This window comes from Scardinius erythrophthalmus (genome assembly GCF_964197995.2).
Source record: "Scardinius erythrophthalmus genome assembly, chromosome: 19".
In the NCBI taxonomy this organism is placed as follows: domain Eukaryota; kingdom Metazoa; phylum Chordata; class Actinopteri; order Cypriniformes; family Leuciscidae; genus Scardinius; species Scardinius erythrophthalmus.
In genome coordinates, this window is record NC_138239.1 from 10,577,380 (window position 1) to 10,594,927 (window position 17,548).

A 17,548-nucleotide genomic window follows, 5' to 3' on the forward strand; every position below is an offset into this window, starting at 1 on the left:
AATAAATAATAATAATAAAAAAGGAATAAAGTTCAAAAGTCGGACTGTACGGAATGAGGCATGATTGCTATTCACACCTTTATTAAAATGGCTGTAATATGTTACCACAATAGTAGCCTACTTGATCTGTTTAAAATGGTTTCCTTGATATATGCATAAGGTGTTAAATTAAAACTTAAAAATCAAAATTTAAATTTGTCTAATCCAGTAATTCATTTTTTCTATTTTTGATCTGAGCACAATCAGAAAATCAGAAAACCCGTCCTTATTTTTTTTTTTTTCATTTCAGTTTAGGAAATAAATAATGGAAAAACAAGTCGTTTTTCATCTTTTTATTTTTGGTTTTAATTTGAAAAAAAAAAAAAAACGATTGAATGAATGATCCACGGACGGTGACGGACCCATCATATTCCGCAATTATAGGCCTATATAAGAGTATTTAATTTGTATCCATAGGCCTACTCTGTGTAGCTGGCCCGCCATCTACTGGCTAAAAAAAATATTGGCCCGCGGCCAAAGTTACTTGCCGACCCCTGCTGTAAAGTGTTACCTTATATTTCAAATTAATTAATCAGTGAATGATTTATGTAAAATGCCAATTTAATTGCATCATATACAAATAAAAAATATTATTTGTGAATTGATCACATCTGAATCAGATTAGTTTAATTAAATTATTACATTTTTTTTATTAAATATTAAATGAATTAAATATTTTTGACTAACAAATTTTATTAATCAAATTTAATTTTACATTTTTTTTTTGTGGATTTATATATTATTTATTAATTTGTACATTTTCATCGCTCAATATTTTTAATAATTATTTACACTAATGTTAAATTCCAAGCCCTAATCTTACTGTCCTATCTGGATTCATTTAATTCCTACCTCACTGAAACTCCGTATTTAAGATTAGCAATTATGTGTGTAGTTCCTTTTTATATATAGATTTTTGAGCATCATAGGCACATTTAAACATTCGAAATGGAATGTTTGAATGTGTCTGATGCCCATAAATGCTGTCTGGGAAAGCAGCTAAAGCTTATAATAACAAATAAGGAAGATAAGAGACAGCCGGTAGTTTGAGTCACTCCCTGACTCAGGGAAAATGTGTTTGTCCACATAGTCCTGTGACTATGAGATTAGTATTAAAGACGATCATGTGGGAATATAATGACCTTGGTATGTTTGTGTAGGGGGGCTGGAGTGCGCTCATGTGGGCCGCGTATAAGGGACGTGTGGAGGTGGCACATCTACTGCTGGAGAAGGGAGCAAATACAAACATCACTGGACAGGTCCGCACAGCCTTTTCCAGTTCTGTAACAACTCTTTTAAACATTTATTGTACATTTAGAAATGCTCAGAGATGATGTCTGAGGTGTGGGTGAAAATGTGGCCCTATATGAGATTTCATCTCTAGGTTTGAGTGTTTTCTGCGGTGTGTAATTGATTTTTGTCTGTCCCAGTAGTACAGTGTTTACCCCATCATATGGGCGGCAGGAAGAGGCCATGCGGAGATTGTTCAGCTGCTGCTTCAGCATGGAGCTAAAGTCAACTGCTCTGACAAGGTGCTTTATCACTCCCATCTCTTGACACGCTGACTTGAGCTTTCACGAGATTCATAAACACTGATAGTGAACAAAAATGCCAAGTCAACTGTTTCCACATGAAAACAATAAATGCCATACACTACCGTTCAAAAGTTTGAGGTCAGTCAGGTTTTTTTTTTTTTACAAAATAAATAAAGAACTCTTGGTTTCCACAAGAAGCAGCACAACTGTTTTCAACATTGATATTAATAAGAAATGTTTCTTGGGCATCAAATCAGGATATTAGAATGATTTCTGAAGGATCATGTGACACTGAAGACTGGAGTAATGATGCTGAAAATTCAGCTTTGCCATCACAGGAATAAATACATTTTTTAAATATATTAAGAAAGAAAATGCTTATTTTAATTGTAATAATATTTCACAAATTACTGTTTTTACTGTATTTTTAAAAAAAAAATCAAATGAATGCATCATCGGTGAGCATGAGAGACTTCCAAATCCAAAATTTTGAATTAGTGTAAATACTTTGCAAAATTGTGCCATATTGTTTATTTATTTATTTTTAAATTATAGATAGATGTTGAATTGCAACAACAACAACAACAACAACAACAACAACAACAACAAAAGATTCTCACACTGATTTTCACTTGTTAAATATTGAATAGAAGTTGATATTAGTAGAATTGAATTGCAAATTTTACTAAAATTACTGTATCTCATGGCCAAAAATGTTTTCTTTTAATGACAGAAGCAACATGATAAAGTAAAATGCACCACTTTTTAATAATTGCATTTATGAGTTATTCTATTTTTACTAACCAGTTATTATGCCAAGTAATATATTTAATTTGCTTCTATGTAAATCAAGGATTCGAATTCTGTGAACGAATAATCACCACATTAATAATTCATAGAATTCAAGTTATGTATGGCTTTAAAAAATGGCTCATGCAGAGTTTGGAAAAAATCTTTAAAACATTAAGCTTGTTAATCAGATCTGTTAAGACATTTCATTGTGGTTTTTCGTTGTCGTTGTCAGTACGGCACTACACCCCTGATCTGGGCCGCCAGGAAAGGCCACTATGACTGCGTGATGCACCTGCTGGAGAACGGCGCCAATGTGGACCAGGAAGGAGCGGTATGCACTTTGTGTTTTGAAGTGAAATTCTAGGTGGTTGTATAGTAACAGACGCAGAGGAGTAAGGTGCGTGGCTCAATTAATCTAGGAAACTTCATGCAGTGAGACGCCAGTGCACATTGTGCTTGTTAGATTGAGTTTTGACATTTTTCAGGTGCACCAAATATGCTGATGTAATAAAGTCACTGAAATATGCATTGTTAATTATATCCCATCTCAATCTCTCTCCTCTAGAACTCGATGACTGCACTGATAGTGGCGGTGCGTGGTGGTTTCACTGAGGTGGTGAAGGAGCTGCTTAAGAGAAACCCCAACATGAATATGACTGATAAAGATGGCAACACGGCACTGATGATCTCTGCTATAGAGGGATACACTGAGATTGTCCAAGATCTATTGGACGCGGGCACATATGTCAACATCCCTGACCGGGTAGAGCTTCTCGTAGAGCTTCTCATTTAACCTTGAGTGTTAGTATTTCAGGCATCTTGAAATTCCCATTCGTCTTGTGCTTGTTTATGTCTCAGAGTGGTGATACTGTGCTTATCGGAGCCGTCCGAGGAGGTCATGTGGAGATCGTCCGAGCTTTGCTTAATAAATATGCTGATATTGATGTCAAAGGCCAGGTAACTGCATCTCTCTCACACCACCTCTTCAATATTTCAATCGTCTGCATCCATCAGCATAAAGTCCTAAACTCTAATCTATACAGAACAGCCTCTTTGTTTTAATGTCCTTTTCACCTCATATTAGAAACGTATTATTAATCCCACGTGATTAAGGAAGTAGCTATCACGATGACCCGGGTCATATGATTCTTTTTGGCTCTGTATTATAGGATGGTAAGACTGCCCTGTACTGGGCTGTCGAGAAAGGTAACGCAACCATGGTACGAGACATTCTGCAATGCAACCCTGATACTGAGGCCTACACTAAGGTAAAGACCTGATTCTTTTTGGATTTTGTATTGTAATCCTAAATGAAAATTATGAATATGGTGCTAATAATTGTTTACTGTAAAGAGAGACTCAATTCTATTTACATTAATTTGTCAGGATGCAGAGACTCCCCTCATAAAAGCCACCAAGATGAGAAACATGGAAATTGTGGAGCTTCTCTTGGACAAAGGAGCCAAAGTGTCAGCAGTTGACAAGGTAAGTGTGTGTGTGTGTGTATGTGTGTGAGTGTGTGTATACATACACTCACTGGCCACTTTATTAGGTTATCAACTGCTCGTTAACACGAATATCTAATGCAGCAACTCAATGCATTTAGACATGTAGACGTGGTCAAGACGATGTGCTAAATCTCAAACTGAGTGTCAGAATGGGGAAGAAGCGTGATTTAAGTGACTCAGACCAGTCCAACCAACAACCATACCACATTCATTCAGAAACTGCTGAACTACTGGGATTTTCATGCACAACTATCTCTAGGGTTTACAGAGAATGGTCTCGATTTCTGCTGCGCCATTCAAATGGTAGGGTCAGAATTGGTCATAAACATGAAATCATGGATCCATCCTGCATTTTATCAACGGTTCAGGCTGGTGGTGGTGTAATGGTGTGCAGGATATTATTTTGGAACACTTTGGGCCCCTTAGTACCATCTGAGCGTTGTTTAAATGCCACAGCCTGCATGAGTATTGTTGCTGACCATGTCCATCCCTTTATGGCCACAGTTTACACATCTTCTGATGGCTACTTCCAGCAGGATAGCTCAAATCATCTCAAACTGGTTTCTTGAACATGACAATGAGTTCACTATACTCAAAGAGCTTGCACAGTCACCAGATCTCAGTCCAATAGAACACCAAAATCTCTGAGGAATGTTTCCCAGCACTTTGTTGAATCTATGCCACCAAGAATTAAGGCAAAAGGGGTTCCAATCTGGTGTACCTAATAAAGTGGCCTGTTGAGTATATACAGTACCAGTCAAAAGTTTGGAAACATTACTATTTTTAATGTTTTTGAAAGAAGTCTCTTATGCTCATCAAGCCTGCAGTTAAAAAAACAAAAAACAAAAAAAAAAACAGTAATATTATGAAATATTGTTACAATTTAAAATAATGGTTCTCTTTTTTAATATATTTTAAAATGTAATTTATTTTTGTGATGCAAAGCTGAATTTTCATCAGCAAGTACTCCAGTCTTTGGTGTCTTATGATCCTTCAGAAATCATTCTAATATGATGATTTGATACTAGGTTATTATCAATGATGGAAACAGTTGTGCTGTTTAATATATTTTTTTGGAATACTTTTTTCAGGATTCATTGAGTAAAACGTTAACAGCATTTATTCATAAAAACAGCATTTATTCAAAATAAAAACATTTCTAACAATATAAATCGTTACCATCACCTTTTATCAAATTAACGCATACTTGTTGAATTAAAGTACTAATTTCTTTAAAAAAAAAAAAGTTATTGTTCCCAAACGTTTGAACGGTAGTGTATATTGTTACAAAAGATTTCTATTCTAAATAAATACAGTTCTTTTTAACTTTTTATTCATCAAATAATCCTGAAAAAAGTATCCATTAGCAATAAGTAACCATTATTTTAAATTGTAATAATATTTCACAATATTACTGTTTTTTTTTTTGTTTTTTTTTGTTTTGTTTTTACTGCAGGCTTGATGAGCATAAGAGACTTCTTTCAAAAACATTAAAAATAGTAACGTTTCCAAACTTTTGACTGGTACTGTACATACATGTATGTGTAATTTATTCCTGTGATGGCAGCAGCCATTATTCAGTGTCACATGATCCTTCAGAAGTCATTCTAATGTGCTGTTTTTGTGCTCAATAAACTATTCCTCTTCTTCTTCATGTTAAAAACCAGTTGTACAGTTGTTGTTTTTTATGATTCTTTTTTAATAGAAAGTTTTTAAAAAACAGCCATTAATTAGAAATAAAAATATTTTGTAACATTATGAATGTCTTCACTGTGACTTTTGATCACAGTAATCAATCTTTGCTGAATAAAAGTATTAATTTCCTTTAAAAATAAATGCATAATACTGTGAATTTCTGCATTTGAATATTCTCTAAATCTTAATAAATGTTATCTTCTCAGAAAGGTGATACAGCCCTGCATATTGCCATTCGTGGAAGAAGCCGTAAACTCGCCGAGCTGCTCTTGAGGAACCCCAAAGATGGTCGTCTGCTCTACCGGCCCAACAAAGAGGGAGAGACCCCTTACAACATTGACTGCACGCACCAGAAGAGCATCCTCACCCAGATATTTGGAGCCAGTGAGTACTCCTCAAACAAAACTGGTTTGCACATTAACATGTCTGTCTACAACAGCTCTGATGTATTCCTCCCCAGAGCACCTGTCTCCTTCTGAGTGTGACGGGGACATGCTGGGCTATGACCTGTACAGCAGCGCTCTGGCGGACATCCTGAGTGAGCCCACCATGCAGCCGCCCATCTGTGTGGGGCTTTACGCTCAGTGGGGCAGCGGCAAGTCCTTCCTGCTTAAGAAACTGGAGGGTATGAGCCACAAATGCCGATTCAAGATCTGGAAGGCCTTGTTGTATTTTTACCATCTGATTGAGATGCGAGTATGTTGTCACTGTATCAGATGAGATGAAGACGTTTGCCGGGCAGCAGGTGGAGCCGTTGTTCCAGTTCTCGTGGTTGGTGGTGGTTTTGACTCTGCTGCTCTGTGGATCTGTGGCTCTGGTCCTCGGCTTCGCTGTTGACACAAAGCTGGCCATCGCTGTGGCCCTCAGCCTGCTCACCCTACTGTATATCTTCTTTGGTGAGAAATCGTCGAATTTACTGTCTTGCCTTTCATTACAGGCTGAGTGCAAAAAAAGGAGAATAATTCCTATGGGATCATAGTGCAACATATAACAGAGAAGGACAATGGGTGTGTTTACACGACAACGATGTACCAAAAAATGGATTTTTTTTTGCGTTTTTCGCATACAGGCGACAATGTCGTCAGAACTATCCCTGCTCACACAGATCTACAAAACGTCTAAAAACGCTGTATTATGCATGCCAGGCCAGTAGTTGGCGATGTCACTTTGTAAAGAAACGCTATAGACTGAACACGTAATAGGCATGCTCATGAAGTCACTGTTTTTACAAATTCGTATTTCTGTGGTTTACACGGCGTTGATAACGGTATCGTTTTCATAGCTTGCACTTTGAATCCCGTTTTCAAAAGTTTGCCTTTTCAGGCCCCCAAAACATCTGTGTCGTGTAAATAAACGGCCAAAATGCAAAGTTTTCCGTTTTTAGTTGATAGCGGTGTCGTGCAAATGGCCCCTTAGACTTTATAGTAAACAAATTCAAAGTAGTAAGCCAGAATAAAACAATAAATAAACTACAAATACATACAGTAGAACAATAAATCACAAATACAGTAAGAAATACATGCAATAAATGTATTAACAATAATAAATTGTTATGTAATAATAATTTATTACTATTATTATATCTATAATATGAATATTTTGTAATCATATTAATTATATTTAATAAGAATTGTTATTATTATTAGATATAATCTTGCTCATATTAAATTATTATTGTTATTACTTTTTTTGTTATTAAAAATGACCAATTATAAAAAAAAAATGAAAGTGGATAAATTAGTGTCTATAAAGTTATTGTAGTGCAGCAAAGATTGAGCTGAGGTAGAGAAATAAGAAAGTGTAGTCAGGGATTTGAGCAGAAAGATCATTTGATTTAGTTATTGAGAGTCTGACTACGTGGTTGTACTTGACAAATTTGGTTTTGTTTGTCCTGAATATTTAAGTTTTCTTGTCAACTCAACTCAACTTTACATAGATTATGGTTGAAATTTGACTAATATATCTACCCCATGGGGTTCATAGAGCCAACCATTCCATAATTAGCTAAATAACACTTACTGTATGGTTATTTTTGGGTGATTTTGTAAGTATTTTGTAATGTATATTTATTTTATAACCCTTGCTTATGATTATTCATCTCATTACTATTGTAATACAATGTTTACATGTACAATGGACACAAAGTGTAATATTCAGATTAGAACTCAAATGGTAGAGGCTTTTGTTGAATTTAATTTATTTATTATTACATTTTGACCCATTTACTCCTTAAAATGAGGGTTCATCCTTGGTTTACCAAGAGGCACTGAACTGTACATGTAAACGTGTCCACTAGAGTGCAGCAGTGTACTTCCAAATCTCATGTGGATTGTGAGTGGAATTGCCTGTTCTGCATTTTATCCTGTTTTACATTCTCACAAACTTCTGGTTCAGTTCATATCAAAAAGTGACTTTGCATCATCTCGGTCTCCTGTGCTTTTTGTATGGTGCGTGCAGTATTGGTGTACTTTGGTGGGAGAAAAGGAGGGGAAAGTTGGAGTTGGGCCTGGGTCCTCAGCACCAGACTGGCCCGCCACATCGGCTACTTGGAGCTGCTTCTCAAACTCATGTTCGTCAATTCCCCCGAGCTTCCGGAACAGACCACCAAAGCCCTGCCTGTCAGGTAGAGCTGGCACATCCATCCACTTCAACAGCACCCAACTACCTTAAGGGGTAGTTTTGTTTTTTTAAGTTGGGTTTGCTGTGTTTAAGGATGTAATTTACTTTGCCGAATGATTTTGGGCAGGATAAAGAAATGTTGTGAATATTCTCTTGCCGACATTATATTACCTGCACATTCTGTTGAAACACGCACATGTTTTATGCTCATTTTCAGTCAGTCTTTTTTTGTTCTCCATCTGTCCAGGTTTCTGTTCACAGACTATAACCGTCTGTCGAGTGTGGGAGGGGAGACGTCCATGGCTGAAATGATAGCCACGCTGTCCGATGCTTGTGAGAGAGAGTTTGGCTTCTTGGCCACCAGACTTTTTAGGGTCTTCAAACATGACGAAACTCAAGGTGTGTCTGTAGAATATGTAGCATGAATCTTGATTGTAGACGGGGAAAAAAGCATTTTTTTGTTATTATTATTTGTTAAATGATTTCCTTTCTAACTTATTTTATACAAGACACACAATGCTCTCTGTAACAGTGAAATTTACCATAGTAAAGGGTCTTATTAGTGTCTTATTTATCTTAAATCAGTGTTATTTTAGTATTATGTATATACTGTTATAGTATTATTTTTTTAATAGTTAAATTTTTTGTAATTTTGTTATGTGCTTTTGTCATTTTTATTTTATTTTATTTTATTTGGTAACACTTTATTTTACAGTGTCCTTGTTACATGTACTTACCATAGTAATAACAGTAAAATATGCATAATTACATGCAACTAACCCTCAACCAAACCCTAACCCTAAGCCTAACCCTAACCCTATAAGTACATGTAGTTGCTTAATAGTACTTAAATATTATATTATATTATATTATATTATATTATATTATATTATATAAATATATGTACACCGTAACAATGACACCTTAAAATAAAGTGTGACCTTTTATTTATTTTATATTTCTATGTAGCTTTAATTTTTTTATTTCAGATTTGGTTTAAGTACTTAAAGTTTAAAACTTTAAAATTGTTGCATTGGAAGCTAACTGAAATAAAATATATATATATATATTTTTTTTTTCTATTTCAAGTTTATCTAATATTTATATTTTATTTTATTTCAGCTTTATTTCAAATAAGGACAATTATTTACTTTTAGTTTAGTAATAATAACATAATTGTGGTAAAATATTTTATTTCTTTCATAATTATTTATGTATTTATTTATTATTTTTTATTATTGTCTTATTTTTTATTTGAGACAACTTGTTAATGGAAATGTGCATCATAGCCCCACCCATAGTGAAATCCCATTGATCCAAAGTCATGCTCTACATACTGTAGCTCTACATATTAAACATCAAGAATGCTTTGGCTTCAAACATAGCTCATCTAATCTCATTTTATACTGTTTTGTCAATATTTTACTTTATCGACATGTGTACTTATACTTCTTTTTTCTTTTTTTTTCACAGGAAAGAAGTGGAAGAAGACCTGTTGCGTCCCCTCCTTTGTGCTTTTTGTGTTGACGTCGGGCTGTCTGATCACAGGCATGACCCTTCTGGCCATCTTCAAGGTGGATGGAGAGAACCTCACGGTGAACGCGGTTCTGATCGCCATGGCCAGCGTGGTGGGTCTGGCCGTGCTTCTGAACTGTCGAACCTGGTGGCAGGTGGCGGACTCTGTGCTGCACTCTCAGAGGAGGAGGCTACTCAACGCTGCCAACAGCATGCACAAGCTCAAGAGTGAGGGATTCATGAAGGTGAGCCAATGATGCTAATATAACATGTAATGTGCTTATGTATAGTCATCACTATTACATTTGTTTTAATTTAGCTGATATTTTCTTATCCAAAGTGACTTACACTGTGGCTTAACTAGGCATGACTTTAGGAGACTGAGATAAATCCTCTCTCTTCCATGTCAACCTTGACTTTCATAGCTGTCCACTGTAAAATTATTATTTTTTAATTATTTTATTAATATTATTATTATTGTGTGTGTACAGCATTTGTGGATAGAAAATGTATTTGTCATATTTTAACACATTTTGTAACCTTATGAACCCAGTTCGTAAACCACTTAGTCACACCACCGTGGTTCAGAAATTCAGGTTTAAGATTGGTTTCCTTTCGTTCTCTCAGGTTTTGAAGTGTGAAGTGGAACTCATGGCTAAAATGGCTAAAACCATTGACGGCTTCACTCAGAATCAGACCCGACTGGCTGTCATCATCGATGGCCTGGATTCCTGTGAGCAGGACAAAGTACTACAGATGCTTGATACGGTGCGTTTATGTTTACGCTATCATGCACAGTCCTGCATTTAAGCCTAGTGTAAAACCTCATTGAACATCTCGCTTATAACCGAATAACAGTATACAAATCTTATTTGCTGTCAGGATTGCATTTGCCTGTGTATTCAACTAATGCCAAGAAGCTGTTGATGGCACAAGCCATCTATCTCCACTGTAAATATAAAAGACTCATTCAGTCTGAGCACATTCGCTTCCAGCTCTTGACTAAATGGACAAACAAGGTGCCTCGTGTCGTCTCTGTGGGAAGAACAAGCTCATTCACCTCTCAAACATCTCATAGATGTGCTGCAGTGCTTAGAGTTCAGGCTTGTTTAGCTCCAGAAGTTCAGATTCCTCTCTCCCAGCTGGACTAATGGAATTTCCTTCAGCTAAATGTCATTATTTGGGTATAATCCTCTTGTGTTGGCAGCCTGTTCACGGCTAATGAAATCTGCCATTTACCAGAGAGCCTGCAAACTAAGAGCCTCAAAGATTCCTTTGTGGCGCAATTAGCCACATCTCTTTTAAATTCTGATCTTTTTGTCTCTGATTTGAAAAAGAATGACCAAATTGGATTTTTCCTTCAAGCTGAATATTGTTCCAGTTGGTAAGGCTGATGTTCCATAGGAAAAATGACAGATATGAATGTAGATGGCATATTTTGTGCCACAAATAAGTTGGCGTGGAGAACCGCAATGTCAGCAGAAATTTTGTAGCAATCGCTAAATGATGCGTGCCGTTCTAAACTTTTACGGTCCACAAATCAGTATCCTGTGACACTTATACACGTTACAGCGTTCTTCATTAGTCTGGAAAGTCCCATCACATTCAAATTAGTACATGTCTGGGTGTGTGTAAACGTATATAAGGTGGCTTGTGTATGAACACACACATGATCCACACTATATATTTGGAACCATAGGTCTGTGTAACATAGCTAATCTAATAGAATTACAACTAAATAACTTCTTTCATTCTGAAGTGGTCTGACAGTGGAAGAGGGAAAAATATGATATTTGTTTTATATTGCACATATAGATTCAGGTCAAACTGAGTGTTTGTTCACTGTTTTGGTTTTAGCCTAATCTTACTATGAATTACATTAATTTTCTCCAGAGAAAGAGCACCCATAGAGCATTAGGATAACAAAAAAGCTCTTCAAAACAGACCTACCATAAATACCATATAATACCTAATGCATTAATTAATATTTACCAGTTCAACCTTATTATAAATTGTTGGCACTGTTTTTCAAAAAAAAAAAAAAAGTGTTGGCAAACTTTCGCTTGTCTCTTCTGTTTGCAGGTTCGAGTGCTCTTTTCTAAAGGCCCCTTCATCTCCATCTTTGCCAGCGACCCTCATATCATCATCAAAGCCATAAACCAGAACCTCAACAGTGTGCTACGTGACTCCAACATCAATGGCCACGACTACATGCGAAACATCATCCACCTGCCGGTGTTCCTCAACAGTCGTGGCCTCAGCACCGCCAAGAGACTCTGCATCTCCACACCAGCAGATCAACTGAGCTCTGATGGTCGGTATAGAGACGTTTCCAATGTGCATTTTATTTTATTTTATTTATCATTTCTTACATTTTGCTATTCAAAAATGCTTTTGTATGCATGAATATGTATGTATTGTTGTGCATTGTTCTGATTTCAATTGCTGTGGCAAATATTTGTCGATTTTGTCGTCTGCATCATTTGTGGTGTACGGCGTTTAATATAGACTAACAGCCCAGCATTTCTGCTCCAAAACTTCCTCTGAACGTCTGACTCTCTCCATCTGTAGTGTGGCAAGAGGACATGGACAGGAAGTTGTCTCAGAACAGTCTCGGCGAGCAGGGCAGGCAGGGCAGTAAAACAGCGCTGAACCGCCGGGTAAGACTTAACCGCCAACACTCCCACCACTTCCCATCAACATGATTTGAGATGGGCGGCTCAACGAAGGCCATATGGCTCCCATTACCTCATTATTAACTCATTAATAACTCGTTTATAAAGGCTTTAACACTGTTTATCTCTCTAACAGGCTCTTTTACGCGCGTATGATTTGTTTATTCACAGTTCACTGTTATCATGGACGGTTAGGACCATGTCTTGTGTTTGTTATTGTGTGTGTGTTTTTTTTGGTTGGGGGGTATTGTCAGAGACCATGGCTGTCGCCGAGGAGCGTCTGTAATTGATTTAATGTCTGTTTACTCTTCCCGCTGAGATGCCATTGCCTAATGACGGGGTGCAGCAGCAGTGGGTCTTGGTGACAAAGCACTGGCACGGTGGCATGGAGGCAGGAGGCTAAGTGGCTCCTCTGCTCGCCCTGCGAGGGCTGTTTGTTTGCTTGGCTGATTTATCTGCCTCCTTTATTTGGCCCCTCTTTATTTCAGGGGCACGCTCCTCTTGTTTTGCCTCTGCTGTTTCTTGGCTGAGCATCCAGCTCGCTATACCCCTGATCTGCACGTTTTGTTGTGGAAAGTTGTTTAGCGGGTTTCATGAGCAGCTCGTGGAAGACTCAGTCATTAAAGACGAAAAAAAATCGGTTGGCTCTGTTCGTGTTGTGTCCTTTTCTTGGTTAATGTGATCTCACATCTCAATAAGCTGTCAGGTCAAACTGAGGTTCTGCACGGGTCGTTATTGATATACAATCGGGATCTCTGATAAGTTTGGTACACCCATACTTGTGAGTAATTTCATCATGCATATTTTTACATAAGGCTCCCCTCCATCATCCTGGATCAAGAAGGGGCCACCTTATTTATGGCCATGTGTTCCAAGTAGCAGTCAAGTCACAAGTTCAGCATTATAAACTTCAAAGTGGGCTTAAAGCTCTGACCCACCAGAGCTCGTGATCGGATCTACATTGTGCTCGTACCGGACCAGCTAACGCTTTGAGAAGAGCAGACATCTCAGTCAGTCAGACCTCTGGATGACAGCACGGACAAGAAGGCAAACGGTCATGCACATCGATTTATCTAGACTTAACAATGAATCAGCACAGAAACACAGCTCCTGATACAGTCCATGGCAACTGCCATTTCACTGGATCAGGATGTCTTTGGATGTTTTTTGGTACTTTTGAAGTACGTTCTCCAACAGTCTACTTGAGAATTTGACATAAGCCAAAAGAAAGATGAAATTAAATGTGTGACCATTTATAGAACAAAAAAAGCTTTATACAAGTATGAATGTTACCAATTTTGTAACATTATTATTATTATTAATAATGAATTATTATATTGCGTGTGTTATTTACACACACACACACACACACACACACACACACACACACATAGATGCACTATATTAATACAAATGATATAAATGAATAAAAATGATAATAATTCATAAGTGATACATTTTTATTGTCAAATTCTCATCACTTCATACATATTATTTGTTATTATATTTACTATATATTATAGTTTAGTTATATTAGTTTAATAAAAATATGGGTAACACTTACAATAAGGTTTCATTTGTTAACATTAACTAAGATTATTAAATGCTGTAGAAGTATTGTTCATTCTTAGTCCATGTTAATTCACTTAAAAATGAAAATTCGGTCATCATTTACTCACCCTCAAGTTGTTTCAAACCTGTATGAATTTCTTTCTCCTGCTGAACACAAAGGAAAATGTTTTGAACAATTTTGGTAACCGAACAGATGATGGCCCCATTGACTTCCATAGTGGGTTTTTTTCATACTATGGAAGTCAGTGGGGTCCATCAACTGTTTGGTTACCAAAATTGTTCAAAACATTTTCCTTTGTGTTCAGCACAAGGTTAACTAGTGTTAACAAAGATTAACAAATACTGTAACAAATGTATTGTTCATTGTTAGTTTATACATTAACTAATGAGACCTTACCAATTTATGTATCACTGTTCTATTATTATTATTCATAATTAATCTTTTTTTGTAGTCAAATGATCATTTATTACTTCATACATCCACCTTGGGGCCAGTTGTAATTGCAAAAAATATAATTATAACCAGTTTGTAACGTCTATGGTTCCGATAATCTCTGCAATTTATCCATTTATTTAAAGTGTCAAAATACTTTCTGGAGCCACTGTTTGACATTTATGATTTAAGCTACATACATATCGAAATGTTGCATTTTAAGACTATGTGTATGTGTGTGTCTGTCTCTTAGTGAAAGAGAGAGACCGATCTGTGAAGAAATTGAACAGATCTTATGGAAACACTGTTATGGTTGTAAAAGGATTTGAAGTTCAGAGGTACATGACCGCGGACTAAAGCGACACATCAACACTATGTGTGCTAAACTGGCCTACAGGATTCACACAGACTCTATTAGCCTCCTGACATTGAGTTCTCTGCATATTGGTGTGTATAGGACACGTACCGCAGGAGACAGATGCAGCGCACCGTTACGCGGCAGATGTCCTTTGACCTGACCAAGATGCTGGTCACCGAAGACTGGTTCAGTGACATCAGCCCTCAGACGATGAGGAGACTGCTCAACATAGTGTCAGTCACAGGTCAGTGTGACCTCATTTTTGCTTTATACATTAATTATTGATTGTGGCATGTTAAAGACATAAGTGATTGCTTTACAAATATATATATAATGGTAAGGAAGTGTCTTTTGATAGGTCGCCTGCTTAGAGCCAATCAGATCATCTTTAACTGGGACCGGCTGGCATCCTGGATCAACCTGACGGAGGAGTGGCCGTACCGCACATCCTGGATCATTCTCTTTCTGGAGGAAACTGATGGAGTCTTGGACCAGGTCACACTGAGGACCATTTATGAGAGGTCAGCTTTCACATTCTGACAATACACATCCTCTGTAACTCACATAAAAAATTTTTTTTTATAAATACTTTAATTTATTTTAGTTATTTATCGATAATTTAATTTAATTTAGTTATTTAATTATTTCATTAATTTTATTTAATTTCTTTTAGTTATTTATCTATTATTTAGTTCAGTATTTAATTACTCATTTAGTTTAATTCTATTATTTTAGTTATTTAGTTAGTTCTTTAATTCTGTTATTTATTAGTTTATTATTTCTTCAGTCCTAGTGAGATGTGTTTGGGTATTTTTGTTCATGCATATTGCACAAAATCTCCCATTCAATTAAATACAATTCAAGTTGATTTGTTTTTCAGTGTAATAATGCCTGCAACCTGCAGGTGGCAGTAGGAAATTTCTGTTTCATATTTGGTCCACTGCACAATTCCTATAAACCCAGTTGTCTCATTGGGTATGATGTACCATGAAGTATTTCAAGCTTTGATCTTTACTTTCAGCCACTTTCTTACAGCAGGATGTGTGTATATATATGAAAAGCAAAACAAAAAAGAATGATGCTCAGTCGCTGCCTGACTAACAGACTGTCACTCTGTAATAATCGTCTTGTTTACTTGTTGTTATACATGCAACAGAATCACATTTACTTCTGCTGCATCCTCTCTAGAGCGTTTGAGGGGTGTATGTGTGTGTAAATGCTGGAAGGGGAGATGTTGAGGCCGTTAGGTTTGCTGATGCTCAGTGTTTGGCCTTTAAAGGTTGCTCTGTCACACTGCACTAACATGCTGTGACTCCTGGGGCTGGAGAAGTGTCAGAGCATCTCAGTGTCAGCATCTGTTCTCTCTCACCATCGCTCTTTCTTTCCCAGCCCCCATGATGCCCTTTAGCGCTTCGTCTCACCCGTTTTTCTCCTCTTTCATACCCCGAATTTCCTCATGTCCACAATAGCACTGCATTTCAGCGGCTCTTTCACTGTGGAAGTTAAAATACAGGCCTGTAATGTTGTTCTGTTATCTGTCACAGATGTTGCTCAGATAAGAAACGGTCAAATCTACTGGTGCTTTTTTTGTTTTCTTCCTTCTGTTGCACTCTCGAGGTCACATGGCCATGTATTTGCTTGTTTTTTATAGAGATGACTGCGTAGACGCAGACCTGCGTGTCCACTTGGTGTCCGTTTTAGCAGCCGTTTCTCAACAGTTACCAACAAACTGTTTATCGGTTGATCTTGGAGGGGGTTTAGGCCCGTTAGTCTCATGACCAGAGTGACCCGGACGGGTGTTTGGTCAGTATGTGGTCTGCAGTGATGTAAGAGCCAATCAGGAAGCATCGTACTGCCTGTGTGGAAGAGAAGAGAGTGAGTTTCATAGGTCAGCTGTCATTCTCAATCGCAGTCACAAGGGCTAGGCTTGTGTTCGCTCTTGTGATAGTCTGTGAAGGCCGATGGACCGATATAATTTGCTTGGGAAATGGACGCATTGTGTGTATGAGAGAGAGTGTGTGTGTGTGTGTGTGTGTTGCCCAGTTTAGCTTGGTTTTCTACATCCTTCTCTCTTTCTCTCTAGCACAAAACACACACACACACACACACAAATTCCTAGAAGAGAGAAGTGGCGAAATCTCCTCTTTGTAAGATTGCTCCATGGTAGGTCATTGAGGCTGAGCTTTCACAGTGCCATTGTGTGTTTTCTGGAATGAATGTTTGTGTATATTTGTTTGTGACATTTCTTTCAAACAGTTTGCGCAGCATAACCCGTAAAACCAACACTACAATACAGAAACTTCTTAGTTACTAGGACACACTCTAATAATTAGTCAGGATAGGTAATGGGTGATTATTGAATTTGACTTGTTTGTCTTTTTTTTCTTTATCAGATAAGGAAAATACGGAGCCCCTGAGGGGACCTGTGAAAAAAAAAAAAAAAATAGGACTTTCGCGTGCGCACGAGAAACTTTCGCGTGCGCACGAGAAACTATCGCGTGCGCACGAGAAACTTTCGCGTGGGCACGAGAAACTATCGCGTGCGCACGAGAAACTTTCGCGTGGGCACGAGAAACTTTCGCGTGCGCACGCGATAGTTTCTCGTGCGCACGAGAAACTTTCGGTTTGCATTATAGCGTCATTAATACAAATGTGGAAATATGGATGATGTATATATCATTTATGTTGTTGTTTGACATGTTTTGAAGTGTTTATTTTAGCAAAAATCTCAAGCAAGGTGCTATTAAAGACAAGACTTAGAGGCATATTTTAGTCACAATTCAAATAATTGTATTAACTTTGAATAT

At 37.2% G+C, this 17,548-nt stretch overlaps 1 protein-coding gene across 9 annotated transcripts in view; it reads left to right on the forward strand.

Moving 5' to 3' along the window:
* The window catches only part of kidins220a (kinase D-interacting substrate 220a), a gene marked incomplete at its 5' end in the record, with an annotated part of 57,183 nt that overhangs the window by 8,979 nt on the left and 30,656 nt on the right, over window positions 1–17,548 (forward strand). For all 9 annotated transcript variants that reach the window (XM_081393786.1, XM_081393784.1, XM_081393785.1 and 6 more), the window contains 18 exons: window positions 1,200–1,298; window positions 1,473–1,571; window positions 2,599–2,697; window positions 2,932–3,129; window positions 3,225–3,323; window positions 3,536–3,634; window positions 3,753–3,851; window positions 5,776–5,953; window positions 6,030–6,194; window positions 6,286–6,465; window positions 8,027–8,192; window positions 8,436–8,587; window positions 9,662–9,948; window positions 10,331–10,471; window positions 11,786–12,017; window positions 12,275–12,363; window positions 14,841–14,985; window positions 15,100–15,262. In XM_081393786.1, the coding sequence (XP_081249912.1) occupies window positions 1,200–1,298; window positions 1,473–1,571; window positions 2,599–2,697; window positions 2,932–3,129; window positions 3,225–3,323; window positions 3,536–3,634; window positions 3,753–3,851; window positions 5,776–5,953; window positions 6,030–6,194; window positions 6,286–6,465; window positions 8,027–8,192; window positions 8,436–8,587; window positions 9,662–9,948; window positions 10,331–10,471; window positions 11,786–12,017; window positions 12,275–12,363; window positions 14,841–14,985; window positions 15,100–15,262 (2,690 nt within the window). The remainder of the gene's footprint in view (window positions 1–1,199; window positions 1,299–1,472; window positions 1,572–2,598; window positions 2,698–2,931; window positions 3,130–3,224; window positions 3,324–3,535; window positions 3,635–3,752; window positions 3,852–5,775; window positions 5,954–6,029; window positions 6,195–6,285; window positions 6,466–8,026; window positions 8,193–8,435; window positions 8,588–9,661; window positions 9,949–10,330; window positions 10,472–11,785; window positions 12,018–12,274; window positions 12,364–14,840; window positions 14,986–15,099; window positions 15,263–17,548) is intronic.